At 44.5% G+C, this 27,843-nt stretch overlaps 1 protein-coding gene across 2 annotated transcripts; it reads right to left on the minus strand.

Annotated features, from left to right (window-relative positions):
- Positions 1-902: 902 nt before the first annotated feature.
- Positions 903-27,362, minus strand: B4galt4 (beta-1,4-galactosyltransferase 4). 2 transcript variants are annotated; one of them, XM_048346687.1, is made up of 8 exons: positions 27,285-27,362; positions 17,871-17,961; positions 15,133-15,534; positions 11,605-11,837; positions 7,828-8,015; positions 5,302-5,424; positions 3,676-3,780; positions 903-1,935 (listed from the first exon to the last, which is right to left on the minus strand). In XM_048346687.1, the coding sequence occupies exons 3-8, from the start codon at positions 15,383-15,385 to the stop codon at positions 1,803-1,805; spliced, it is 1,035 nt and encodes a 344-aa protein (XP_048202644.1). In that variant the 5' UTR covers positions 15,386-15,534; positions 17,871-17,961; positions 27,285-27,362; the 3' UTR covers positions 903-1,802. The 2 variants fall into 2 exon arrangements, with proteins under 2 accessions (XP_048202644.1, XP_048202643.1); XM_048346686.1 differs by lacking the exon at positions 27,285-27,362 and having other exon boundaries at positions 17,871-18,361.
- Positions 27,363-27,843: the final 481 nt, after the last annotated feature.

Below are 27,843 nucleotides of genomic sequence, written 5' to 3' on the forward strand. Positions count from 1 at the left end.
TCCAGAAAAGGAAACTCTTTAGTAAGGTTTGAACAGAAACCATGAGAAGCATGAGTGCTTATTTGTTAGATAAAGAAAAAAAAAATCACAACTTCTACTGTTGCTTGGCATTTAAAGGAAACAAGGGCTGAGGCCTAGGTAAACGTGTATTATCTATACAGCATTCAGTCCTTTTCAGCCCTATTCCATTTGAGTGGTCATTCCAAAGCGTCCTCTTACTCCTGCCAATTTGGGAAGGATTAGATATTTTTACTGACGGCACCCATTCATGCCAAAGGCTAATGGCACCAGTGTCATGGGACAATGATAGATGGAGAGCCCTTAAGATATATCTACATTATTTGTGTGCCCATCCATTCACAGAAGCAAACAAAATATTCTTATTGCTGCTCCAATCCAATAAGAGAATGGGTCCTATTACCTTCCTTTGAATCCGTTCCCCTTCCCCGAGTAACTCTGCAGCACTGGTAGCCTCTCTCCCAGATTACTACAGCTGTCCAAGTTAAGTGCCACAGCCCCAACATTCCAACACTGTGGGACCCTCAAAGGGCACACATGACTAGCCCGTAGTAAACCAGCTGCAGCTCCAAGGGCAGCCATGTTGTTCCCACTGTTTTATTGATTATGGTAAAGGGAGAGAGGCACAAGAGTGGGAAGAAAACAAGGACCTGGACTCACACCTATAATCCCAGGTACTTGGGAGGAAGTAGGAAAATCACAGTTCAAGGAAAGTTAGAAGATCCTACCTAAAAAAAACTAAAAGCAAAAAGGCTGAGGGCATGGCTCAAGTAACAAGCACCAGGCCCTGAGTTCAATCCCCAGTACTATAAAAAAGATAAGAAACTGGCGAGGCCAGCCAATGAGACAGAGGATCCTTGGAGCTGGTATACAAGATAAAGAGAGAAATGGAGGAAAGGAAGAGAAGCATCAGAGGAACCATGGACGGTTTGTTTCATTTGTTCTGTGTTTTGAATTATGGACACTGAATATATATTTTTGGCCTCAAACAACAATAAATAAAAACAGACTGAACACCCAAATCTTTTTCACATTTTACTAGAGAGGTACTTTGTAGATATGTTTTTAGTTGGTATATAATGTGTAAACTGGTCATTCATATCCAACATGTACAAAAATCATTTTATAAAAATGTCTTAAAAACTAGTAGATAAGGTGTCCTCTGCTGGGCTAGGACCAGCAGGCGTATCTGGGCAGGTGGTGTCCACTGCGATGAATGGTGGCCACAATCCTGCAGCCACCTCTTCATTCCCACGGCCTCTGCAATTCATTCTTCTCCCCTCTGTGGCCTCCTCCTTACCCAAAACCCACCACTTCACAGATAACCACGCAGAATTAAAAAACAAAACAAAACACAGAAACACATCCTCGTACCTTGCAATGTCAGATGAGAACAATTCTGGTTTTCTGAGACATCCAGCCATCTTATTTCCCTCAACCTTTTATCCCATAAGTCTATTTCAATCAGTTCTCAAGTCACTTTCATTCTAGCCTTTGGGCCATCTTTTTTAGGCACAAAGTATTGAGTCCTTCAAGTACCAGTACTATGATAGTTACCCCTTGATCAAAACAACTTTAAAAAATTTTTAAAAGCTGTCTTGTTGCAATGGTCTACATTCCATATCGCCAGGAATTCTCCTGAGAAAATACATAAAGGAAAAAATTCAGCCCAATAAATTAGCTGCAACCAAGTTCTGAATATATGCCTTTCAGGAAATCCTCTAGGCAAAAACTATTGCAATTAAATAATCAGTTCTTCTAGACATCAGCAAAAGATCTGGGGGTCAGGCACCGACCCAGAAATCCACAGTAATGTTGATATAGAGAGGGTTGTGCTCCACAGACAGTAATTTGTAAGAACAACTGGTTAAGCCATCTCTTCTCCAGACTCGTGACACCTGATGTAAGAGCTTCATCCTGAAGACAGAGAGAGCAAATGTGAATGACAAAACTAGGTTTGGACAAGTGTCACCATTGGTTGTTCATCTCTTTTTGTCTTGTCCCTAAATGTGGCAAAGTTGTTTTGTTGTTTTTTTGTTTTGTTTTGTTTTTTTATAAATCACTACACCTATGGGGCATCCTACTGAAAGAACTGTTGTTCTTCCTCCATTGAAGGTAACAGGTACCAATGATGGCTTTGCACCCTGTGTCAGGGCCCTCCCCCCGCACCCCACCCCCCCAATCCCCCAGTTAAGGCACTGAGGATAACAGTGATGAGTCACTGCCCTGCAGGAACCCCAAGGTATGTACAGAGCAGATGGATGTACCACTGACACCGGGGGATGTGTGCCACCTGGTGCTGAAGTTTCATCTCAGGGGATCTCCAGTGTTGGGGAAATATTCTCTCTGTAAACACGGAGGATATACAGTTTTCATAAGAGCATCAAAAATGAAAACCAGGTGCCAGTGTCTCATGCCTGTGATCCTCACTAAAAAAAAAAGCTTGGATCTGAGGACTGAGGTTTGAACCCAGACTGAGCAGGAAAATCTCTTCTCTCCAATTAACCACCAAAGAGCCAGAAGTAGAGCTGTGGCTTAAGTGGTAGTGTGCTAGCCTTGAGCCAAAAAAGGTTCAAAGACAAAACACCTGGGCACTGAGTTCAGGCACCAGGACTGGCACACAAATGTGAGTCTATATGTGGAAGAAATGAACAAAGGCCACCCACAGGGGAGTCTGGGAAAGGGATAGAGAAGGCAGTAAATTCTACTAAAGCTTTACGAGGTACAATTCCCTATATGAAGGTGGTGAAGAAAAGGACACTTCAAGCAAAGAGCTACCTGGGCAAGCTGCACAGACATGCAAAAGAACAGGACTGAAGAAGAAGTGGTTACTGTGGTCAGAGCTGGGGCTCTACGCAGTGAACTGAATTGTCTCTAGGAGCTCAGCTGTGAAAACAATATACCCAGAACTTGAAAGCAATGATGTTGGAAGCAGAGCTCAAGCTTGAGTGGTAGGAGTATCTGCCCAATTCTCAGATCTCAGACTCCTAACGAGCTAGGATTGTAGGCATGAGCTATGGGATGCCTGGCAGAAATTCGAACATTTTGTCAATTTTATTTACCATATATGATAATGGTATTGTACTTTTTCTTAGAAAACCTCTTATATTTTAAGGATGTATACTGAAATATTTATACATGAAATGCTCTGACATCTGTGATTTGCTTCTGAATAATCCAGAGGGAGAAGGAAAAAAAGTAGAAGAAAGAAGACAGGCGAAACCCAGAGTTTACCACTGTTTAAGTGAGAGTTGCAGGTATCATTCTCCCTACTTTTGTCTTTTTGGAAATTCTTTTTTTTTTAAAGATTTTTTTTATCATGATCTTTAAGTACTTGTACAAAGAAGTTACCACTTAACAAAGCAGTTTATGAATATATCTTGATCAATGAGACATCACCCCTTTCAACATTCTCACTCATCCCTCCCCTCCCCACCCCTTCCCTTACTCTTCTTAGTTTTGTAGGATCTACCATAGATTCTTGTCTGAATTCCTCCCCCACCCCAACCCTTTTCTCCTCTTCATTTGTCTTCTCATAATAAAAATTGTTAGTAAGATGAACTGGCTCATCTGGAGGACTCTGTATCAGAGGCCTTACATCAGGAAAGACCAAGTAACTCAAAGCCCAGCCCAGGGACCCAGAGACCCAGGACCTACCTTTCCACATTCACCTCATTGCCTGGGTCTCTGGTGTGGAAGATCATGGTATATTTACCCACTTCTGGCTTGGGCCGAGATACTTTCATTTTTTGGAGTTCAACCCTAGAAAAATAACAGAGAACATTTGAAAAAAAATCTGATCTCACTTATCTCCTACTGGGCACTAAAAAGAATCACCTGCAAAAGAAAAATGTTCACATACAACTTTATTTGGTATTCAAAAAAGAAGAAAACATAAATTTTCAGCAGGACTTTAGGCAATGAGCTCATAAAGAATAACATTGAACATTTACTAAGGGGACATAAAGGAAATATCGCCAATTAAGTCACTCTTAATAAAATGGATAAAGCGTTTTAATATATCCTGGAAAATAGAAAGATTAAGTCTATCAGAATCCCTATTTACGGACACCTTCTTGTAACAATGAAAACAAAATGATGATTTAAGGTTGCAAGTCTTCAAGCTCTTAAACTAGGCCCAAATCTCAGCTATAATTTATCTACAACCCTGGTAAATCTACAACTCCTGTTTCAGGTCTACTTGTTGTCTATAAAATGAACATGGTGTCACAAAGTTTACTTCAAAGATTCCATCAGCATAATTCACATGGAAGGGGCTTTGCAAATTGTTAATACATTATTTGTGTAAGAGAAGAGATGGGCAATTCAAATATCAGAAAAAAATGCCAATGTGTTCAGATGATACTGGCAAATCCGTATAGCATTAGTCCAGAACCATTACAAAGAGCATAAAGAAGATGGATGCTGGTTACCTCTAGCCCTTGTAAGTCCTGCCCTAAGTCTACCAGGCACCCTGTGTCCAGATCACAATCCATGGCCACACAGGTTGCTGGGAATGAGAGCCACATGGCACCCTCAGCCTGGAAGGTCTATCCCTTCCTACCAAAGTCAATTCAGTCCAAGGCTCTCAACTTAGATATGGGAGCAAGCCCCACATGGAGCCATCAGCTTCTACATGCCAAAGCAATGGAAGACAGTCACCCATCTGTTTATTCAGCTTAGAAATCATTTCCCAAGAAGCAAGGGGCAGGGGCAAAGGGGTCCCCTGACAGCCAGGAAGACCCTGAAATTGTAAGTTTAAGATGAATGACAGATGTCTGGAAGGAAGGAGTATCTATAACTACCTAGCCACAAAAACCTAGGTTCAGGGGAAAAAGAAGAGAGAGGAAGCCAGATATTCTGGAACTTTTCCTTTGGCTGTCAGGACAAAAAATAGTTGGAAAGAATTGGAGCAAAATGACAACAGCTCAGTCATTCCAACAAGTCAGGCCAGGAGCTGCTCCTCAGAGGCTGTGACATGCCCTGTGCCAGCCCCAGGGGCCTGAGGAGAAGCACAAGGTTTCCAACAGGCCCTTCTCAGCTCCCAACATGGCTGCCCCCTGGCCAGCTGCAGACCACTCTTCATTATGCCTACACTGCCACTGGCAAGGAGCAAGTTGAGTCATCCTGCCCTCCCTCCACACCCTGCCACTCTTTAAGCCGCAATCTGCAGTCTTGGAGGCTTCTAGGCTGGCACCAGCAGAACCTATACAGAAACACAAGGTTTCCACAGCCATCGCCAATCACCGAGCCACATGGCAACAGCCTTTCTCTGGTGTTCACCTGAGTCTGAGGTCGTCGTCTTCGCCTCCCCAGCCCCAGTAGTTGTTAGAGAATCCATTCACCTTGAAAAACTGCTCTCTGCTGAGGGCGGTGACACCCCCAAAATATCCACTGTAACGTAACCTAGAGCAAAAGAGAAGAGAGAGAAAGCAAGACCCTTAGGACAAGGCCCTTCTGTTCTCCACAGATACACCACCATGTCCCTCCTCCTACAGCTCCACTCTGGTCTGCTGTCCACCTCCCTGGCCTTCCCTGTGTTGTCTTCTTCCTTCTGTCTAGACAAGGGCTCACCTCTGCCCTTGACACAAGATGCTACCACCCATGACTGGGCATGCTGGTGAGCAGGTGTCTCTTATGATTGATACCTACCTGTGAACCACAACATCAGATGTCCTGTACCAATAGAGCTGAATAGTAATGGCTGTGGGGCTGGGAATGTGGCCTAGTGGTAGAGTGCTTACCTTACATACATGCAGCCCTGGGTTCGATTCCTCAGCACCACATAGATAGAAAAAGCCAGAAGTGGAGCTGTGGCTCAAGTGGTAGAGTGCGAGCCTTGAGCACAAAGAAGCCAGGGACAGTGCTCAGGCCCTGAGTCCAAGCCCCAGGACTGACAAAAAAAAAAAAAGAGGTAACAGCTATGGAGGGCACTGGGGTAATAAGAAAGAGTCTGAGGTTCTATCATTAGGTTCAGCATGAAAAGCATCACAATGATTTTTTTTTTACTTCTCTTTTTGTGGGGAGGGAAAACAAGAGACAGCTCCTGCACCTGCTCTGCTCACATTCATACCTCTCAGTCTGATTTCTAGAGAATCCAATATCCCACTCCTGAGATTTCTGGCTTGGGCAACTAGGTAGCAGAGAGTCCCTCTCATGAAAGCACAATTGTAGGGAATGATAATTTTGTTTTGAGAGGAAGACAGTCAATTATGTATTGGATAAGCTGAGTCTGAGATACCCAGGGGAATCTAGCCGGGAGGTATAGAGGATACTCCGGGTCCAAGTTCCCAAGTGAGGAGGGGACCACAGAAATGCTTTTGGAAAGGAGCTGGCAGTGTGTGGTCCACAAAGACTCCACCGCAGGAGAAACCATCTGAAGATAATGCCGTGGTTGAAAGGAGAGCAGAGTGGCTTGTTAGGTGGCAACTGTCTCTGAGTTTGATGACCAGGAAAAGGGTCCACTTTAATTGGCTCTGGAACCGGCCTATGTATTTTTTAAAGGGCTCCAAGCTGAGGAAAATGTAGTCATGAAATTCAAACATAAGAGTCCTTCCAGAAAGCAGGCACGGTACCAAAGAAATTCTTGGCAATAGGATTAACCACAGGCTGATCCAGGGCTGCACCACTGACCCACAGGGATGACCAAGATTTATTTCTGCTGTGGCCAGTCTGGGACATTTAGGACACATTTCTTTAACTTCCTTCCTGTGGGTGCGGGGCAAGTGAAAACTTATCCTACTTCTGGGACTATTGGGATAGCTAAGTGAAGCTTCAAGGTGCAGTGACACAAAGAGACCAGCAGAGGGCAGATACTTAACTGCCTGCAAAGAAACTTGCCTGCCAGGGAGATTTTTGTCCAGGGTAGCAAAGGAAGAAGTAGATGGGACACATACCTCTCCCTGATTCACTCATATGGAGAATTTTCTTAGCTATGCTTTTCCCTCTGTTGTGATGAGACACTGCTTTGCCTCTCCCAGGGGCAGAGGCTGGGAGGAATGAAGAGGGAGTGGTACCTTAGTATTTTTCACTCAAGGCTATCATTCTTCCACTTGAGCCACAGCTCCACTCCTGGCTTTTTGCTGGGTAATTGGATGTAAGGGTCTCACATAGTCTCCTGCCTAGACTTTCTTGCCCAGGCTTCCTTCAAACCGAGATCCTCAGATCTCAGCCTCCGGATGTTAGCTAGAATTACAATGAGCCACGGTGTCCTACCTGGGATATGGCCTAGTGGCAAGAGTGCTTGCCTCTTATACGTGAGGCCCTGGGTTCAATTCCCCAGCACCACATATACAGAAAACAGCCAGAAGTGGTGCTGTGGCTCAAGTGGCAGAGTGCTAGCCTTGAGCAAAAAGAAGCCAGGGACAGTGCTCAGGCCCTGAGTCCAAGGCCCAGGACTGGCAAAAAAAAAAAAAAAAAGGAACTTTTTCCTGAGGTGCAGGCTCCTAAGCAATGTGCTCCTCCCTATTTGTACCCAGAACCCTGGAAAGAGATGTCAGGTTAAAATGTTGATCTGTGGGCAAATAGAGAAAAAGTCAGGGATAGACAGGGAAGTTACTGGAACTCTACTGAGGGAAACTAGCAGAAGTTCTCTTTCACTGGTGTGGCAGGGTGTAATGCTTGCAGCATCTTCTCTTCTGCTCTCCTTTTGTCTCTGTACTCTTCTGTTGTTTTTTTATAGCATTTTTCTCTAATGCGTGGTTTGCACTTGAAGAAACAATGGGCCAGTGTTCCTATTTCTTGCTTTCCTAAGACAGTCTGGATGCTACCTGGCACCCAGCATTCATGCCATGAGCAGAGCTGCCTTACCTGTACCCGGTGCTGTTCCTGCCAACCACCAGGTGCTTGGGCTGATCCTCGCACATGTAAAGGTTGAAGTCATTCTCAGGCACCAGGTCCACATCATGGAATATAAAGCAGTCCCAGTTTTCTTCCTTGAGAGCCTCCAAATATCCCACATTCAGGAGTTTGGCTCGATTAAACTTTTTCGTTCCAGCCTGCAGAAAATGCAAATTAAAATGTGAAACACTCCTAAGCTAAGTCCTCCAATTCTTCAGTGGTGGTGGTGGTGGTGGTGGTGGTGGTGGGTGTGGTGGTGTGTGTGTGTGGGGGGGGGGTGGGTGGGTGTGTGTTGGTCCTGAGGCCTGAACTCAGATCCTGGGCACTGTCACTGAGCTTTTTTGCACAAGGCTGGTGCTCTATCACTTGAGCTACAGCTCCACTGACAGCTTTTTGGTAGTTAATCAAAGACAAGAGTTTCACAGACTTCCTTGGCTTTGAACTGTGATCCTGTGATGTCAGCCTCCTTATTAACTAGGATCATTAGTATAAGCCACCGGCACCCATCATGGAGTTAGTTTTTTCTTGAAAATACACAGAACTAGACAATAAAAACTAAACATAGATCATCCCTACAGCCCAGCCATATCACTCCTGTGCATCTGCCCTGAACATCATGAGCCATAAAGACTCCTGCACATCCATGTTTGTTGTTGCACTATTCACAATAACCAAGTTATGGAAACAGTCCAGATGCCCCACAATAAATGGGTGCATCCAAAATAATGTGGTACCTATACACAATGGAATCTACAGCCAGTGGAAAGAATAAGATAATGTGCTTTGTAGGGCAATGGATGGAACTAGAACAAATCTTGTTAAGAGAGGTAAGCCAAGATCAGAGAGACAAACAGTGCATGTTCTCTCTGATATATGGAAGTTAGATCTAAAATACACTGGGATATAACAAATGATATGGGATTTCAGATACTCACTTATAGTGAGACCAACAGAGGATACTCTTAGGAGAGAAACACAAAGGTGCAATGCCTAAGCGCCTCTTCATGTTTATCTAAAATAATATACATACTGAAATGAGCTCGAAAATGTGTAAACTAAAGACTTTTCTTTTTTAGTTTTTAGTTTTTGATGCTTCTGTTGTGTTTTTTACCTTATATATGGAGCATTCACGTGTATATCTTCAGGAGAGTACAAGGCAGAATACAGAACTCAAGGGAAGAAGGGTGAAAAAGTGCAGCAGTGGAGCACACTGGGCATGGATGAACGGGAACTATGCGACTTGTGAGTGGAGACGGAGGGAGGGACTCAGAGAGGGGGAGGATGACATTGTATGAGAGGAAATGTACTCACTACCTGACTCATGTAATTGTAATCCCTCTGTACATCACCGCTATCATCACAATAAAGTAAACTTTAAAAAATATTCTTTGAAGTCTGGAGAGGTGTCTTACCGCAGCAATTTTTTTAACTCAACATTTCTGCTGGATGTAGTGGCTCATACCCATAATCTCAGCTACTCAGGAAGTGGAGATTAGGAGAACCACAGTTTGTGGCCAGCCAGGTTAAAAAGTTCACATCCCCCTATGTCCACAAACAAGCCAAGGATGACAGTGTATACCTGTAATCTGGGTAGATGGAGGCATGGAGATCTGAGGCCAGCCTTAGGCAAAAGTTCAAGATCCTATTTGAAAAACAACTAAAGCATAAAGGGTTGGGGTCATGTCTCCAGGCTAAGAGCTCAACGCTCCTAACCACCACCACCAAAAGTGACATTTAGCTTCCAAGAGCATTCCTTGCCAGAAAGGATTAAGAAACTACTGATAATATTTCTAAAGTACTAGAAAGTCTCTGAAATCACTGTAAGAAAATCCTGTTTCACAGTAATGGGGAAGGCTAATCTTCACAACAACCTTGAAAAAAGAGGGACATTCGTGGCCGGCTCAGCAAAGAACATATCCCCTGTATCATGACCAATGCTGAGGAGAGGAAAGGGTGTTACAGTTTTTAACTTGCTCATGGTAAGGTAGATCAGATTTCATAGAAATACATTCCAATTTAATAAGCAACTCATCATAATAAAAGTGCAAGCAGTTCACAGAAGTTACCACAATGCTCTCCTGAAGAGCAAAACAAAGCAGAGTAATAGTGCTATCCCGGGTAAGAATCCACAATCAAATCAATCACAGCTATGACCAACAACGTTAAAAACAAAAATTATAAAACAAAATTAATGTAAAATGTTGCATTGAGTCCTCATAAACAGACCTAGATTTTCAAGATACTGATTTTCAAGAACCTCCAACTTAAGCATCAAGTATACACTAAAGCCAGGTGTCGGTGGCTGACACCTGTTATCCTACATACTCAGGAGGCTGGGATCTGAGGATCATGGCTCCAAGACAGCTCATGCAGGAAAATCCATGAGACAGTATCTAATTAACCACATAAAGAGTAGAAGTGGTGTAACTCAAAGGAGCACCAGCTTTGAGCAAAAAAAAACAAGCAAGAGTGCAAGGCCCCAAGTTCAAGCCCCAGTACTAGCAAAAAATAAAAGTTAATAAAGTACACACTGCAGAGCTGATTTCCTCAGCTGTCAAAAGTTCAAACTAAAACAATCATTTCCAGCTATATACCACTGGAAGTGAGAAGTTATTAATTGTGCTTGCACTCTTTAAAAGTTGAGATGGTATTATGCACATAGCCAGGATGATTTCGAAAAGCTCAGATGTAGATGTTTAAATGAATGTCCTGATTTTCTTTTAATAAAATTTCATATGAAACACAGGCACTATAATCACTCACTCCACTAACCTTGCAACCAAACTCTCAAAAACAGCCTACAGGTACACTGTATTCCTACCAACAGATGCTTCTGGAAGCCAAATTGGAGAATCAAGCTAGTGAACACTAGACCTACCACATCTGAAATAAATAGAGGCCAAGTGAAAGGCAGAAATGTGAACTCACTCCACTCTCTCCAGTCCTCCACCCCATCTCCAATTCATACCACCTTCAGTAGTGACAAACTGAACTCCAATATCACCTGCTACAGCACACAGCAAACACAGGAGAAATGGGGAGAGGGGACAGTAGACCTGGGGAAGTCTTAAGTCAGTCCCGATTAACATAGAAGGGCTCCCTGGTACTGTAGCTTGAATTCAGGGCCTGGGCACTGTCCTTGAGCTTTTTTTTTTTTTTGCCAGTCCTGGGGCTTTGACTCAGGGCCTGAGCACTGTCCCTGGCTTCTTTTTGCTCAAGGCTAGCACTCTGCCACTTGAGCCACAGCGCCACTTCTGGCCATTTCCTATATATGTGGTGCTGGGGAATCGAACCCAGGGCTTCATGTATGCGAGGCAAGCACTCTTGCCACTAGGCCATATCCCCAGCCCCAGTCCTTGAGCTTTTGTGCTCAAGGCTAGCTAGCCCTCCCCACTTGAGCCCCAGCTTCACTTCAGCTTTGAGATGGCTAATTGGAGATAAGACTCTCACAGACTTTCCTGCCTGGCATGGCTACAAATCGAGATCCTCAATCTCAGCCTCTTGAGTAGCTAGGATTACAGGTGAGAACCACTGGTGCCTGGCCTACTTCATTATTTTAGAGCAAGAACATTTCAAGGAACTTGATCCCTTGACTCCATGTGCAGGAGCAAGAATTTCCTCTCCTCTTTTCAAGGGTGCATGGGGTATAAGAACTGTCCTGGGATGAGAGTTTCATGCTCCTTTACCCAAGACAGACTAAGTTCCACATGGCTGTCCCCATAGGGCCCAGGTGAGGCCGGCCCTCACCTGGTGGATGATGTAGATGCCGTAGTCCAGCTGCTGTCTCTGCAGGAAGGGGTGGAGGTGTTCCAGCAGGTACATCAGGTGTTTCTCTCTGTTCCTGTGTGGAATGAGGATGGCGACCTTCTGCACAGCCTTGCATTCCTTGGGGTGATAGCGGCCTCGGTGCACCTGGGGGTTTCTGGCCTGGACATCCTCCATTGTGAGGTCTTCTCTGAAGATGAGCTTGCTCTGACCTCCTGCCATCAACATGGGACACAAGTCATGGCAGGAGCTTTCACCACATGCTGAGAGGCTAACACAGCAAAGCGTTCAGCCTCTACTTGGTACACAGTGAGGGTTTTCTTTATGAGTGTTACCTTGAACTACTAATACGAACATGCTGACTAGTTGTGAACGGGCACGAGAGCCATGTGATAAAGATAACCAGTGGAACAACCAAGTGGCTGGCACTTAAGAGCATTGGCTGGGTGGGCAACTCTGCCTCAATGAGCCATTTATAAGTAGCACTAGTGGTCAGCAAAGATGACCAGATCTCAACTGAGGAACCCCTCAGTTCTTTTCCTTCTCAAAATTCCAGAAGAATGAAATCTAAAAATCCAGAGCATTCCATGGAAATAAACTAGTTTCCTTAGCTCCCTGATGAAAAAGCTGGAAAGAAGTAGAAGCCAGTTTGTCACCAGTGATGACAAATTATGTCTCAGCATGGCCTGTGCCAATGTGGCAGACATTTCCAACCAGCAGAGCAGTGGCTCAGGGAGACTGGAAGCGGCCCAATGGCTGAAACCCAAGGCCGTGCTTGGAAACCAGCCCCCAGGCAAGGAGTACAGTATCAGGCTGAGCAAGCGAGACTCCTCTGCGACCTGAATTTACAGGGCAGGCTGACTAGTAAGACAGGTATAGAGTTCTGCCTAGGGGATTGCGCTAAGCTTTCCCTTCCACCATTCCTTTATTTTTTTTGTTGTTGTTTCATAGCCAGGCTATGGAACATCTTATTGCTTGTACTCTCCTCTTCTGAGCAAGCAGGCCTGCTTGTGTATGAGTCCCCATGCATCGTTCCCTGTTACAGTCTCAATTACCTTGGCCATAGTTGCTTAGATCAGACTCATGTGTCAGCCTAACTTACAACTGGGGTCTCTGCCCAGCAGTGCCCAGAGCCACCAAGGAGACCAGCAGACCTACAAGACCTACAAGGAAGGGTCTGAATGAGAGATGAAGGTGGCTGTCAGTCATACCCACTAAACAAAGTACAAGAAATGGAGTTACAAGAGACATGCCACGGGAGCCACTCTTTGGCAATTTGGCTGCTGGAGGCTGAGACAGTTTCCTGTGTGGCTTGTTAGTAAACCCCATCACGAACGTCACCCACATCTCTGTCATACACCCTGGAAGAGCCTCAAACAACAGGTCTGGCACCAACTGGACCTTTTGCTTGCCTTCTCATTATCATGACTTTGTTGTGCCCTGAGCTTCCAACTCCTTCCTCGTCTCCCTACCACTCATCTCCATCAAATCTTCTCTTATCTGTTCCTAATGACCTATCTTAGGACATAATACTCTCAGTCTAGCACTTGTTGTCACCCATCTATGCTTCAGGAATGAGTTTACTACTTAAATACATAGGAAGGAGTGTGAGGGAGGGGATGATACAGCAGTGCATTTCAGTAACTCATTTCCATGTCTCCCCTTGTGCAATTTCTGAATGGAATACACAATCAAGAATAATGTGGACAAGTGGAGAGGAAAAAAAAGTAGTCAAATATATAGGCAAATATAGCCGTAATATTTAATAAAGCTATGTGAAAATGGAATTAAAAAACTTGAAGGGGTGAATGGGGTTGAGACAGGTGGGGGGAAGATGGGAGGGGTGACACGGCTCAAGATGCATTATACTATAAATGGATGTGCTGAATTGAAACCCCTTTGTACAACTATTTAAAGAGGATAAAATTAAATGTATTCCAAGTTAAAAGGGACAGAAGCCTTGCGAAACAAATACTAAGTCCTGAGTTCAAAACCAAAGGACCACAAAAAAAACCCACCACACAATAAAACAGAAAAAACAAAAACCAGAATGAAATTTTGACTTTCCAATGACTCATTAGCGGATGTATCATGCTAAAATGAATTTCATACAAGATTGTGTTGGGGAGGCCAGAAGGCTGGTCCCCAGTGTTCGTGCCACGCTAGAATGGCATTTGAAGTGAGGCCTCAAGGAGGAAAGTAGAATAAAATGAGGTTGTGAAAATGGAGCGACTGGTGGAATCAGCAAATTATAAAAAGAGCAAGAGACAGGAAATCAGTCTCAGTGTGTGTGTGTGTGTGTGTGTGTGTGTGTGTGTGTGTGGTGTGTGTTTTTATGTGTGTGTACACCAAGGAAGATGTGTCTGGTCAGAGGCCCCCAACTGAGAACCCAACCATACTAGACCCTGATCTTGAACTTCCAGAAACCCTCCAGAGCTGTGAGAGGGAAACGCAAGGCTTTGTTACAGCAGCCCAGGAACCCTGAGGCCGAGAGGCTACATTGTCTGCTGTGGCGGGGAACACTCTCCCTGCAAAGACCCCTGGCCATCCCATAGAGTTCTTCTAGTCTATGCAGAAAGCCAGAGCTGCCTGTGGGGAGGGGAGCTAGGCTGCAGAACTAGAAGGATCAGCCCAGGTGTGTCCCACTTGCTCACTGTCTCCTGGGAAGAAAGGCAAGTAGGTGACCACCACCCAGTGAAAGGCCCTACCATAGGAATGGAGATTAACTCTAGCTGGGGCAATCGCAGAAAACTTCTTGTAAGAAGAAAAATCCTAGCTGGATTTCTGGCACTAAACAAGAAAGCTCTTGGTAACCATGAATGGAGGAAAGGCATTGTGGAAATAGAGACCACTGTAAGAAATATATTTGTAGAGCTGTAGTAAGAACCAACATCTCCATGCTCTGGAGAACCAGGAAAGGTGAGAAATGACACCAAGTGAGTGGAGTTTCTTCCTGTCCAAAGTATGTGCTCACTCAAACCAGTTGCCTGTTCATATTCCCTGAAAGACAGGTAGTAATGGGAAATCAAAACATACACCCTATTAAGGAATAACACTAGATACAATACTAAAGTGTGAGTCCCTGCTCCAGGAAGGAGTGGAGCAGAATCAGTGGAGATACCCATTACCAGCCAAGATCCCAGATCAATGGACCCCATTGTGTGCTGCTGAAATGTCAACGGCTGGGTCATAAACCCAAGAATGCACACAAAACACACACACACACACACACACACACACACACACACAGTAAATGCTTCCAGTCTGTAAGGCCTCAAAACAGGAAAAAAATAATAATCCTAGTAGATAGCATTAGAATCTTAAACCAAGGTAGTTACCAAAAGCAGCATGGGACCTTCTGGCAGTGACTTTCCAGTTCTTAAAATACAGGCTGGTCACACTTACTTTGTGATATTTAACCCAGTTGGACGCTATTGACTTCTGTACTCTTCTGTACAGGTATTCAATTAAAAAAAGTTTGATAGTACTTATAAAAAAGCAAACACTCACGGAGGTTTGGAGACACAGAAGGACAGCTGTCAAGTTCAGCCTGCCTCAAGGATACTTCGCTGGGCCCACTGTCTTCCTTCCCAGAAGCGACGGCCTTGTTGAAATTTGCGATGAAGTCCTTCGCTTTGGGAATCTCTTGCACAGTACCCACGAGGTAGTTACTGGTGGCCCACCCCACCACTGTCAGGCATACGGTGAAAAGGAACAGCAGCCGGAACTTATAGGAAACATGGAAAGGGAAGCTGAAGGCCATGTTCCTTGATCTTGTAAAAGGTTATCTCTGCTTTGAGGCAGATGCAGGCGAGGAAACTTCTGGCTGAATTTTTTCCAGTCTATTAAGAAAGTGATGACATGTGACAATGCAATGTCAGCTTCTGCCCAGCAGTTCTGCTCCAACAGTCTCTAAAATAAAATCAATCACAAAGAACCTGCAGTTTGGAATGCAAATCCTCTTCTGAAATGACAGAAAACTAACACATATATAATTTTATATTTATGTGTATTTTATGCATATGGTTTTATAATTTAGTTACTTTATAATAAAATAAAATTTTTATCAAGTAGGAAGATAGTGATGTAAGAAAATAATATTAGTAAAGGAACAAACAGCAACCTGCAACACAGTTTTACACTAACTGAATAGTAGCACTTCTGAAAATTTAGTTCCAGGCTATTTTGAAAGAAATCTAGAAAACATTCTTCTTAAACACAACTAGTATAAATGCAAGTAGTTTTGGGGAAGTGACCACAAAAGAGAATATTTGACCCAGGAAGCAATTCAACATTATCATAAACATATCATGTTTAGAATTCTGTGAAATCATAGAAAGTCAATGATAAGGGAAGTAAAAATGACTAAAAAGAAGGGTTATTTGTGCATTTGCTCTTCATCATGGACTGGAGCTCAATCATTCATAAATTGACATAGTAGATGCTCATGTGGCCTCTTCAAGGAAGATTTCTGGGATTGCACCAGCCAGAGTTCATCTCAGGTTCTCTGGGTGCCAACACTCCTATTGTGGAGCCTGTCTCTGGGTGGTGGTCACTCACTTGCCTCTCTTCCCAGGAGAGTGAGCCAGCGGGATATACCTGGGCTGATCTCCAACCCTGAAGCCAGCTCCCCTCCTCCCAGGCAGCTCTGGCTCTCTGCACAGACTAGAAGAACTCTGTGAGATGGCCAGAGGTCTTTGCAGGGAGGGTATTCTCAGCCACAGCAGAAGCTGCAGGCCCTCTGTTTCAGGGGCTGTAACAAAACTCTATGTGTTTCCTTCTCACAGCTCTGAGGGGGTTACAGAAGTCCACGATCAGGGTCTGGTGTGGTTGCGTTCTCAATGGGGGCATCTGACTGGGCACAAGCCTTATTTAATGTGTGCTCACTCTCTCTCTCCCCCAGCTCTCTGTGACACACACACACACACACACACACACACACACACACACGACTTTACACATCTCTTACATCTAGGAGCTCCTTCCTCACAGCCTCATCTTATTCTACTTTCCTCCCTGAGGCTCCCCCCTCCCCAAACACCACCCCACTGGGATTGTGGCTTTAACATATAATGTGGGGAGAGAGGGGCACCTGTATTCAGTTCTGTGGGGTAAGAATTTTATACTCTCCTATTTCATAGTGAGAAAATGAAGGTCTGGAGAGATTAAGTAACTTGCCTAAAACATCAGAGTAAAGAAGAGGGAGCTGGGGTCTGCGCTCAGGTGTCAGCTCTGAAGGCCTTCTGGTCACACCTTCACACCAAGTGACAGTCTCTTCTCACAAGGGTGGGCTGGGGGCGGGGGGAGTAGGAACTAACACACTCATCTGAAATATGCAGGATCTCTGGCGGCTCTCTAAGTTCCCCCACAAGCTTCCAGTCCCTTTCCTGGGGACTGGGTGCAAATGCCTCCTTGGAAGTCTGTTCCCTTCCCAGATGAAGACACTAAACTGGTAGGTCCCAGGAGCCAATCAGGTAAGACTTCATTGCAGGGGCCTTAAATACTAGGATTTGGTGAAAATGATTTACAAAAATATTAAAATCTTAGAAAATCTGGATTGGAAACATTACTTTTCTTCCACAAACACTACAATTTTTTTAATTAGCTTATATTAGTTGTACAGAAGGGGATTTCAGTGTTAGATTTCCACGCAGGGACACTGTAGTTTTAGGAGCTATTTATGGAGAGACACTGCTCTGAAAGGAGCAAGGAGCTGAAAGAAGAACAGAAAATTCACAAGAATTTACAAAAACCATAAAATTACTGCAGTGTTAGAAGCGGCAAAAGCACATCAAAGAAGACATGCCCAGCTCCCTCTGAGGAGAGATTCAACAGGACTCCTGGGCAGGGAGTCTGTGGGAAATCTCTGTACCTCCTGTCTGATTTTACTGAGAGATTAAAGTTTCTCTAAAATTTAAAAACAAAAGAAGCCTACCAAAGAAATAAAGAGCCATGTATGAATAGCCATAATCTGCTATTCCAGAATGGCAGTTTATGGTATTTGTGTAAAGACAACACATTCATTGTGAAAGTGAGGAGCTACTATTAGTCATTTCTTCATAATCAGAAGGAACTCCATCATGTTCTGTTTTGTTATGCTGATGCTGGGGCTTGAACTCAAGAGCCTTAGGCTCTCACTTGGCTTTTCCACTCAAGGCTGATCCTCTACCACAGCTCCACTTCCAGGACTTCACCAATAATCCCACTTCTTCAGCCAACATGTGACTCAATTAAGAACAACCACTTACCCCTTTTGATCATGCAGAGTCCTCCCCAAAACTGACTGTGCCTGGAGCCAGCAAGAGAGACAGAAGTTCAAGAGCAAGGCTTCCTTGAATCCTGTGAGTAAAGACAGTGGAGTGGAGGGTTTAGAACACAGCCCTGTGTGGCTTTCTGAACAGATCTTCCACACTGCTAATCAGCTAAGCTACAGGCAACCCCTCCTGCAGGTTTCTCTCTCCAGAGAGAATTGGGGGGAGGAAGGGGGTGGGACCTGACTTCATAATTGTTATTACAAGAATTCAATGAAGTGATGCAACAAACACACCTACCACATTCTGAGGACAAGACTGTTCACAAATGGGATGCAGGTTCAAGCATTATCAGTATAGAGCCAAGATCATGTCACACTTGGAATTAAAGCTTGTGTGCTGTCCTTATCACTTGAGCCATATCTCCACTTCTAGCTTTTTGCTGGTAAATTGGAGATAAGAATTTCTAAGACTTTCCTGCCCTGTCTGGCTTCAAACCATGATCTCAGTCTTCTGATTCGCTAGCGTTACAGGTGTGAACCACTGGTACCTTGCTATGAGTTTTGTTTTGTTTTTACAGAAGTTATTTTTAGAGTAGGTGACTCCTGGTTGTTGTTTTAAAAGGCCTTCAAATTGTACTTCTTATGCTAGTATTTAAGTAACTTAGACCGGGAACTCTCACCACAGCCCCAGAGCTATTTCTTTCTCAGTCAAAGCTGAAATGAATGATAGGAATCGTGATTGTAGAGAACAAATTCAGGTAACATCAAAGCAGTTATTTTAAGACAACTCTCAACACACTTTTATAGACGTCTACCCTAGAGTTAGTTCAAAATGATCAGGTTTTTATATTTTGTTTTTCCTCACTTCTGTTCAAACAGTCTTTTCTAAGCAAGAGCTATTTTTAAGCACAGTCTTACGTTGGTGCTAGTTCCCAGTTTATTTCAATCTGTTCTCAGATACTAATGTCTGCAATTTGCTTCTAAATATACAACCTTCCCCATGTTTCAGAGGGAGACAAATGAAACCAGACTGGAAAAATATTGTGACACTGAAGACAGGTCATAAGCACTTGAGGGTCCGTGGTGTCTCTACTTTGTGTATGCATCAAAATTTCTATAACCGTGGTAAAAAAAAAACCTAGCAAGGAAAACAAGTTATAACAAAAGGTAGGAAAGAGAGCTGTTCAAGTGGCAGAACACTATCCTTGAGCAAAAAGGCTCAGTGCAGTGCCCAGGGCCAGAGTTCAAGCCCCAGGCCCAGCACCAAAAACAACAACAACAAAAGTAGGACAAGGAAAGTGTAACTTTTTTGGAAGGTGAGTACCAGAGAAAGGAGGAAGGGCTAGTGAAGAGGGTGAAAGATGATGAAGATGGTCCATGCAGTTGATTTGCATGCATGAAACTTAAACAATGAACCCTCTTTAAATAGTTTTAGAAGGGGACCTGTCCCTGGTGACTCACACTGGTAAGCCTAGCTGCTCAGGAGACTGAGATCTGAGTTATTTCAGCTTGAAACTACTGAGGACCAGAAAGTCTGAGAGACTCTTACCTCCAATTAACCACCAAAAAAAGCTAGAAGTGAGTAAGCTCAAGGACAGTGCTCAGGCCCTGAATTCAAGCCCCAGGACTGGCAGGGGGAATGAAATGATGGGATGGAGGAGGGGGTAGAGGGGTTGAGGTTGATTGAGATACACTGTATACATGTGTGGAAATGTCACAATTTATCTCTTTCTTGGACTTTTAATATGTGTCTTTTAAGGAATAAAAATAGATTGCTAAGTGCCACATATTTCTGCAGCATGAGACCATGAGGGAGGCGCAGGATAGCAAGGGTTACAGTACACATATTAACTAAGCACCCAAGCACCAGGGAGAAAGATGTAGTCAAAACTGGCCTTCTACCATCTTGAAGCCATCTTAATAACTAGGCAGATGCAGATATTTTTTTGGAGGGGGGGCTCAGGCAGCAATCTACTGTTCCCTGAAGACTCCCTAGCACTGATACTTCCTCCTGTGTTTATAATTACAGTGTGGCTGGTGACCACTTGTACATATTTCCCCACCATCCTTAGGCCACTGGTGTCCTCTCCCCTCTCCCTACTACAGCTTCATTAGGGAGCGCCTGGGTGGTCACTGCCCTTGCCCTTAGGGATTATTCCTTGGGGAGGGGGATGGAAATGACATTAGCCATTTATATATACAAGGCAGTTAAGCTCAAAGACTGAGCTCCAAACCAAAATGGGAAGCACTGGAAAAACAGAATAATAATGGCAGTCTTGTCTAGTGACTCACTCTTGTATCATAACTGAGATCTGAGGCTTGTGGTTCGAAACCAACCCAGACAGAAAAAATTCAAAAGACTTTTACCTCCAATGAACTAGCAAAAATCTGGAAGTGGAGGTTTGGCACAAATAGTAGAGCACTAACCTTCAGCACAAAAAGCCAAGTAAGAGCCCAAAGCTCCAAGTTCAAGTCTCAGTACTGGCACAAAAGAATAATGATGATATCATATTTAACCTACAGAAGAAAGTGAGTATCCATGACTTCACGGTGATATAAATGATCAAATAAGGAAATGAGTGGGAGAGAAACAGAAGCTCTTTCAAACAGTAAACTTCTGATTAATAAGCAAGTGGAAGATGGATAGAAGAGATCACCATTAGGCAAACACCACAGTAATAATTACAGCAGATAACTTCGCCAATGACCTAGCTACTCAGGAGACTGCGATCTAAGGCTTGCAGTTCAAAGCTAGCCTAGGGAGAGCCCGATTTCCAATTAACTACCAAAAAGCCTAAGTGGAACTGTGGCTCAAGTGGTAGAGTGCTAGCCTTCAGCAAAAGAAGCTCAGGGATCTTTGACAATAAATAAGTAATTATTCAGAAAAAAAAAAGAAGCTCAGGGACAGTACCTGGTCCCTGAGGTCAAGCCCCAGGACTAGCACCAAAAAACCAAAACAATTCGCAAATGGATGCTAAGAATAGTACATTAAAAACTGAGGACAAAGAGAACTTTGTTTTGCTCAGTTGAAGAGAATCTTCCTCAGATAGTAACTGCAAAAGGAAAGGCAGGTGCTCTAGAGTGCAGAAACCCAACAGATAAGCAACTCACAGAAGTGAGTAAGATGAAATGCCCACTGCTAAGCCCTTGTGACCCAATTCCCCTGAGATGAATCATACCCCACAGGAGTGACCATCACCCCTGTGGTGTGGGTGCAGGGATTCAGCGTTTTATCTCTAGCATGAGAAATCATCCAACACACTGCATGAAGTAACTAATGGATACTCAGAATCATGAAAGAAAAGACCAAACTTACACCAGAGAAGACTAACAAGAAAAAAACTCATGTGATCCTCAATAGACTGTTGCACACTAGTAGAAAAAAGTGATCAAACACAGGCCCTTGTTTCATTAATTGTACTGTTCAGGTATCATGGCCATGGAAGGGTTGATATTAGGTAAAACCAGGTGAACTCTATCATTCTTACAACTTTGACATAAGTTTAAAACTAGCTAAAAAGAAAAAGTTAAATAGATGAAATCGGAGACTCAATTTATTCTGTGACACGAATTCTTTTCTATATTCCCAATGCTTCACACCCACTTGACACATAGCAAGTCCTCAGTCTCATAAATACTGAGACTTTCCAGAATGTGCTAGTTGAATACATAGGACATAGCCTACTGCTAAAAGAGACAATAGATGAAAGGAGGGGGAGGGAGAGGAATAAAGATCAACATAGAAGGATATTAAATGGCATGGTGGCACATGCCTGTAATCCTGGCCCTGGAGAGGTTGAAGCAGAAGGATCACAAGTGGGAGGCCAGCCTACTTTACAAAGTTAAGTACCAGGCCAGCTGAGGCTATATAACAATACTCTATATCTAATAATAATACTAACAACAATAGCAAACTTTAAATAGATTAAAATTCCATTTTAGGAAAATTGTGTAAAGGGAAAAGGTCCATCCTACTACTACCTCCTTTTGGTAGAAGGATATTACTCAGGACCCTGTCCCTCACCTTTATTCCTTTCAAGGCTGGCACTTTACCACTTGAACCATAGCTCAACTTCCAACTTTTCGGTAGTTAATTGGAGATAAGAGTCTCACAGACTTTCCGTGTTATCTGGCATCAAATCTTGATCCTCAGATCTCAGCCACCTGAGTAGCTAAACTTACAGGCATGAGCTTCTAGCATCCAGCTAATTCCAATGCTTTTTAAGGGTAGTGGAGCTCATGGCTAATAAGTGGCATTTCCTCTTGGTGATGTGCACCACATCCTGCTAATGGAGACCTGATTATTCAAGAGAAGGTGCTCCTCCCCCTTGACACAGTTTGCCCTTTCCTCCACGAGCCCAGAAGACCACTGCATGCGCTGTGTAGCCAGCTCACCATCACTGTAGCAAAGATCTAAGATACCCAACTTAAAAAGAAAAAAGGTCTAGTCTGGCTCACCATTTTGGAGGTTTTGCTCCATTGGCAGCTGGCCCTGTGGCTTTAGGGGCTGTAATGAGTTACATCACTGTGGGAAGGATATGATCAGCAAAGCTGCTCACCTCATGGCCCAGAGGCAAGAGAAAGAGGAAAGAAGACAGAGGAAAGAGCAGGGACCCTCTCTAATCTTCAAGGACATGCCCCCAGTTAGTGAAGACCTTCAATCAGTGTCCACTTCTCAAAGGTTCCATCACCCAGCAGAGCCAACCTGGGGATTTGTACTGAACATATGAGCCTTTGGGGGTAATTTGAGATCCAAACTCAGCCAGGCCACAATTGCTCAAGCTTGTAATCCTAGTTATATGGAGGCAAAAGATCAAAGCCAGCCAGTGCATAGAAGTTCTTGGAACTCCATCTCACTCAGTAGTTGGGCACAGTAACACGCACTACTAGCAACAAGGGGAAGCACAAATAGGCAACCCACAGTCCAGGCTAACCTGGCCATAAAAATCAAGACACTACCTGGAAAATTACCAGTGCAACAAGGGGCAGAGGGTGTGACTCTGGTAGATCACCCTAGCAAGCATAAATTGACAAGGTCAATCTCCAATACCACTCACTTTTTTAAAAGATCCAAACTACAACCAAGGTACACTACACAACACCCTGGATTGTGTTATCTCTGTCTCTCAGCAAGAGCTACAGTAATCCATAGTGGAAGCCTGGCCCAGTGGTCCTTCCCCACCTATTCTACTGAAAGAGCTGCCATGAATAGTCAAGAAATGCTCATTTGAGCCCAGCTTGAGTGACTCACACCTGTAATCCTAGCTGTTCAGGAAGCGGAGACCTATGTGAAACTTATCTCCACTGAACTACCAAAAAAGCCAGAGACAGAGCTGTGGCTCAAGTGGTGGAATACTAACCTTGAGGAAAAGAAGCTCAGGGATAGCACCTGGGCCCTAAATTCAAGCCAAGGATTGGTACCCCCCCCCCCAAAAAAAAAGAAACACTCTTTGATCTGGCAAATGGCACAGGGATTGTTTTGTCTAGTACACATTATACAGAATAATACAGAATTCAGACAATTTTCTAGTGGTGAGGAGAGGTTGGCAGAGGGGCTCAAGTGATAGAGCACCTGCACAGCAAGGATAAGGCCCTGAATTCAAACCCCAGGACCACCAAAAAGAGAACCAAAAAGCTCTTCTGGTGGGAAGTTTTAGTAGAAGTTCATCGAACATCTATGTATCCTTCCCTACTAGACATCAGAGGTCACAATGAGGTCAGTAAGAGGACATATTCAGGACCTAAGGTTTGAGAAACTCTGAGATCAGAGAAAAAACAAGCTCTGAAGTCACAAAGTGCTGGGTTCAAGTTTCCTGTTATCAGATGTATGAATAGCTATGCCTAAATTTCCTGCATCTATCTCCCTATTTATAAGAGGCATTTCTCCATGGGTGGTCTGGAACATGCTTTTACCAAACACAGTAGAAAGTGTATTCCACTTCTGGGTCCTACTCCAACTAAAAGGTCCAAACAGCTGGATCTGAGAGCCAGGAAAAATGAAATTTTAACAAGTTTGAACTTTATACATATGAAAGTTTGAAAGTTAAAAATAGAAGAATGGATCTGGAAAATAATAGAAGCTTCGGGTATTTACCTTGTCAGCAGGAAAAGCAAAAGGAAGATGTGTGAACATGAGATTTTTTTTATTGCATTTGGATAGCTTTTGATTCCATCCTATAAGGAAAGAGAGAGACAGAGATGCAGAGAGTGATCACAATAGTTAGATACTAAATATGAGCAATAGAAGTCTGAGTTATATCCATATTAACCACATACATGTGACAGAACCTAGGTTCTCACTAAAATGGTGTTTAGAAGACCTAAGTGGGGAAATGAGGGATGGGGGAGAAGAAGAATATAAAAATACATACTACCAAGCACCGGTGGTTCATACCTAGAACTGTAGCTACTCAGGAAGCTGAGATCTAAGGATTGCCATTCAAAGCCAGCCAAGACAGGAAAGTTTGTGAGATTCTTATCTCCAATTAACCACCAAAAAAGGAAGCAGAATCGTGGCTCAAGTGGTAGAGCACTAGCCAGTGACAGTGCCTAGGACTTGAGTTCAAGCCCAGTACTGGCACCAAAAAATAAATAAATAATAAAGCATACAAACCAGGCACAGTATTGTAAGCCTATAATCCTAGCTACTTGAAGAGGTAGAGATGAGGACAGTGGCTGTGTAAGGCCAGCCCAGGTAAAAAGTTCGGAAACCCCATCTCAACCAATAAAAAGTCAGTCACTGTATCCCAGCTACACAGCAAGCATAAGTAGGAGAATCACATCCAGGCCAACTGGGGTATAAATGTGAGGCCCTATTTGAAAAATAACTAAAGCAAAAAGGGCCGGGTGAGGGGATATGGCTCAACTGGTAGAGCACCTGCTTAGCAAGTGCAAGGCCTTGAGTCCAAACCTTAGTATCATCAAGAAGTTTACAAAACAGAATTTAGAATCCCAGTTGTGCGGTGTGTGTGTGTGTGTGTGTTTCATATAGAATATGACAGCATCACTGGTAGTGATCTCTGAATGATGGAATTAGAGATATGTTTTGCCTGTTCTGTAACCAATCTTTCAAGGTTGTTTATGACCAGAAATAATGTTATATACTGGTAGAAAAAAAATAACTACATAGGTTTCCTTTCAAATACATTAAAATGTAAAATAGATGCAACCGAGCATAATATTTAGTTACACAATGTTGGCACAACTCATTTCAAATACCTGTAAGGAACTCTGTCTTACACAGGCCCTCAAGCACAAATCTCAAAGAAAAACCTCAGAGGCTGTTGGAAAAATTCAATGCCAGGGGACACTGTAGTCTCTGCTGGGAATACCTATGCCTGGGCTCCATGCACAGAAGATTTTTATTTCAAAGGCCAGGGGTAGGGCCAAGAAATCTATATTTTAAACAGAAACCTGGCTAACTCTGAGACCTGCAGCCAGATTTGAGAAACCACTGTTTGTTGGTGGCTTATAAAAAGACTAGGAGTGACTCACTTCATGGGTTCCCATTCTGAATGAGTGACTTTCAAAAGGATGGCACGAATCTCTGGATCAAACACACATTACTATTAACAGCTTAAATACTAAATGTTTACCACAATCAGAGCAAATAAAGTAAAAACAGGGCTAGTTTCAATACCTCCTCCCCACCCGCCCTCAGGTGACTAAAGTCAAACAGTTAACACCCTCATTAATTCTCTTTAATGGATACTTTTAATCTTATCAAACCTGTGGTCCTGACAAAAATACACATAGTTCTGCAACTTTGTGAAGGTTATAGTATCCATAAAGGTCAAACCTGCCTTAGAAGACTTAAATCAAAACAATATAGAAACCAAAGACTAATCAAATATTATACTTCCTTGCCCAGAGAGACATTACAGCTTTCCCTGGCCAGCTGCCAGTATCCGTCCTCCACGCCCTCTTCTGAATATCAGTTTCTTATCCTGAATCCTGTTCTTCGAGATTCAGTCCTTGACTTCTGGACCTTCTGCCATTCTCAATATATTCTTTCCCTTTTAAAAGTTTAGCTAAATAAGCCTAATGGCAGTAGTTCACACCCGCAATCCTAGCTACTGGGTGGGAGGGGGCCTAAGTGGGGAGGTTCTTATCTCCCATTAACCACCAAATAGCCGGAAATGGAGCTGTGTCTCAAGTGGTACAGTGCCAACCTTGAAGGAAAAAGCTAAGGAACAGTGCCCAGGACCTGAGTTCATGCCCCTGTAGTAATGTGCTTGCACAAATGCATGCATACACACATACATACACACACAGAGTCACATACAAAAGATTATAGGCATAGCTCAAGTAGCAAAGTACCTGCCTAGCAAGCATAAGGCTCCAGGTTCAAATCCCAGTACTGCCAAAAAATGAAAGAGATGTTCAGTAAAAATAATTAGTCAATTATTTTTGTGTGCGCGCGCAAGTCACTGTCCCTGAGCCTTTGCTTAAAGTTAGCAGTTCACTAATTGAGCCACAGGCTCCACTTCTCGCTTTTTGGTGGCTAACTGGAGATAAGAATCTCACAAGCTTTCCTGTCTCCACTGGTTTAAAATGGCAATCCTCAAATCTCAAGCCTCTGGAGTAGTACGGATTAACAAGCAAGCTCATTATTTCTTAAGGGGTCAAATTACCACCTTCCTGGGGGTTCTCCTTCGTGGGGGAAGGGGGGGAGCTCCCTGTGTCCTGGGGTCGGCCCAGCCTCGCCCCTTGCCCACCCTCAATAGTCCAAGGCCCTTTTCTCTGTCCAGATGCACCTGGACCTTCTTATTCTCCCCCACCCCTGTCCCAAGAATCAACAGTCCTTATCTAATGGCAGTCAGAAAGAACATCACAATGCCCACCCACAGAACTTGGAGGGACAGAGAACCCGGTCTAGGCAGACTTCAGGTGTCTCGTGTCCTCTCAAGCCAGCGTGACCGACCTTTTGCGAGGAAGGTCAGAACTCTGGGGAGTCAGAAGGCTGGGGAGCGGGGGGCGGGACGGGGAGGATCAGTTTCCCAAGTCAGCTTCCCAGGTGAAACGCTGGGGAAGGAAGGCTCTGGCCACAGGCAGGGGCTTTTCCAGGTGCATGGGGGAGAGTGGCGGCGTGCAGCCCCATAATCCTGCCTTAGGGTCACTGAGGGGGGTGCTGCCTAGATCTGCCCCTCACCTGGCAATCTCTCGCTTGCCTTCCCGGGCCGCCGCGGGCTCAGCCTGCACCTGAGCCGACGCCCCGCCACGGTCGGCCTCCGCAGGGCCCCTGCCCGGCCCTCTGCCCGGGCAAAGCCGGGACAGTCCCGCCGAGGCCGGGTCGCGCAGGCCCCGCGCCCGCCCAGCCCCAGCCCGGGGACCGACCCGATCATTCTCCGCCCGGATCCCGGGAATGGCGAGTCACGGATGCCAACCGGGCCGAGGCCCGCGTACTCACCCCGGACGCGAGCGCAGCTAAGCACCGCCCGGGAGAAGGGAAGGTGCCGCGGCTGGGCCCCGGGGACCGCCCCCCGGGAGGCGGAGCCAGAGGCGCGGCCAGGGCCTCGGTCCCGCCCGCCGCGCGGCTCCGGGAATAGTCAGCCCTGCAGCCCCGCCAGCTGGTCGCCCCACCCCCGCCAGGTCGACAGCGCACCCCGACACTGGAAGAGCCTGGGAAGGCAAAGGATGGCTGCACTGCTCCGCCTTGGAGTGATTGTCCGCCCTGGCGCCGGCAGTGGCTGGGTCCTGGACGCCTCCCAGATTCTGTCTCCTGCAGATGCTTCCAGAGCCTGGGGAAGTAGGGATCTGAAAGTTCAACGACTCACCCCACAGCAAGCTGACAGGTTCCAGCCTTCTCCACTGCTTAACCCACCACCTTGCCGGGCTGTTCCCCATTCTGCACTACTACTGAGAATAGTAACTGAATTTTGTAAAATCTTTACTTATTAAAAAAAAATGCAATTGCCAGGAGCCAGTGGCTCACACCTGTAATCCTAGGTACTCAGGGGCCTGAGATC

Source organism: Perognathus longimembris, chromosome 5 (genome assembly GCF_023159225.1).
Source record: "Perognathus longimembris pacificus isolate PPM17 chromosome 5, ASM2315922v1, whole genome shotgun sequence".
Classification (NCBI taxonomy): domain Eukaryota; kingdom Metazoa; phylum Chordata; class Mammalia; order Rodentia; family Heteromyidae; genus Perognathus; species Perognathus longimembris.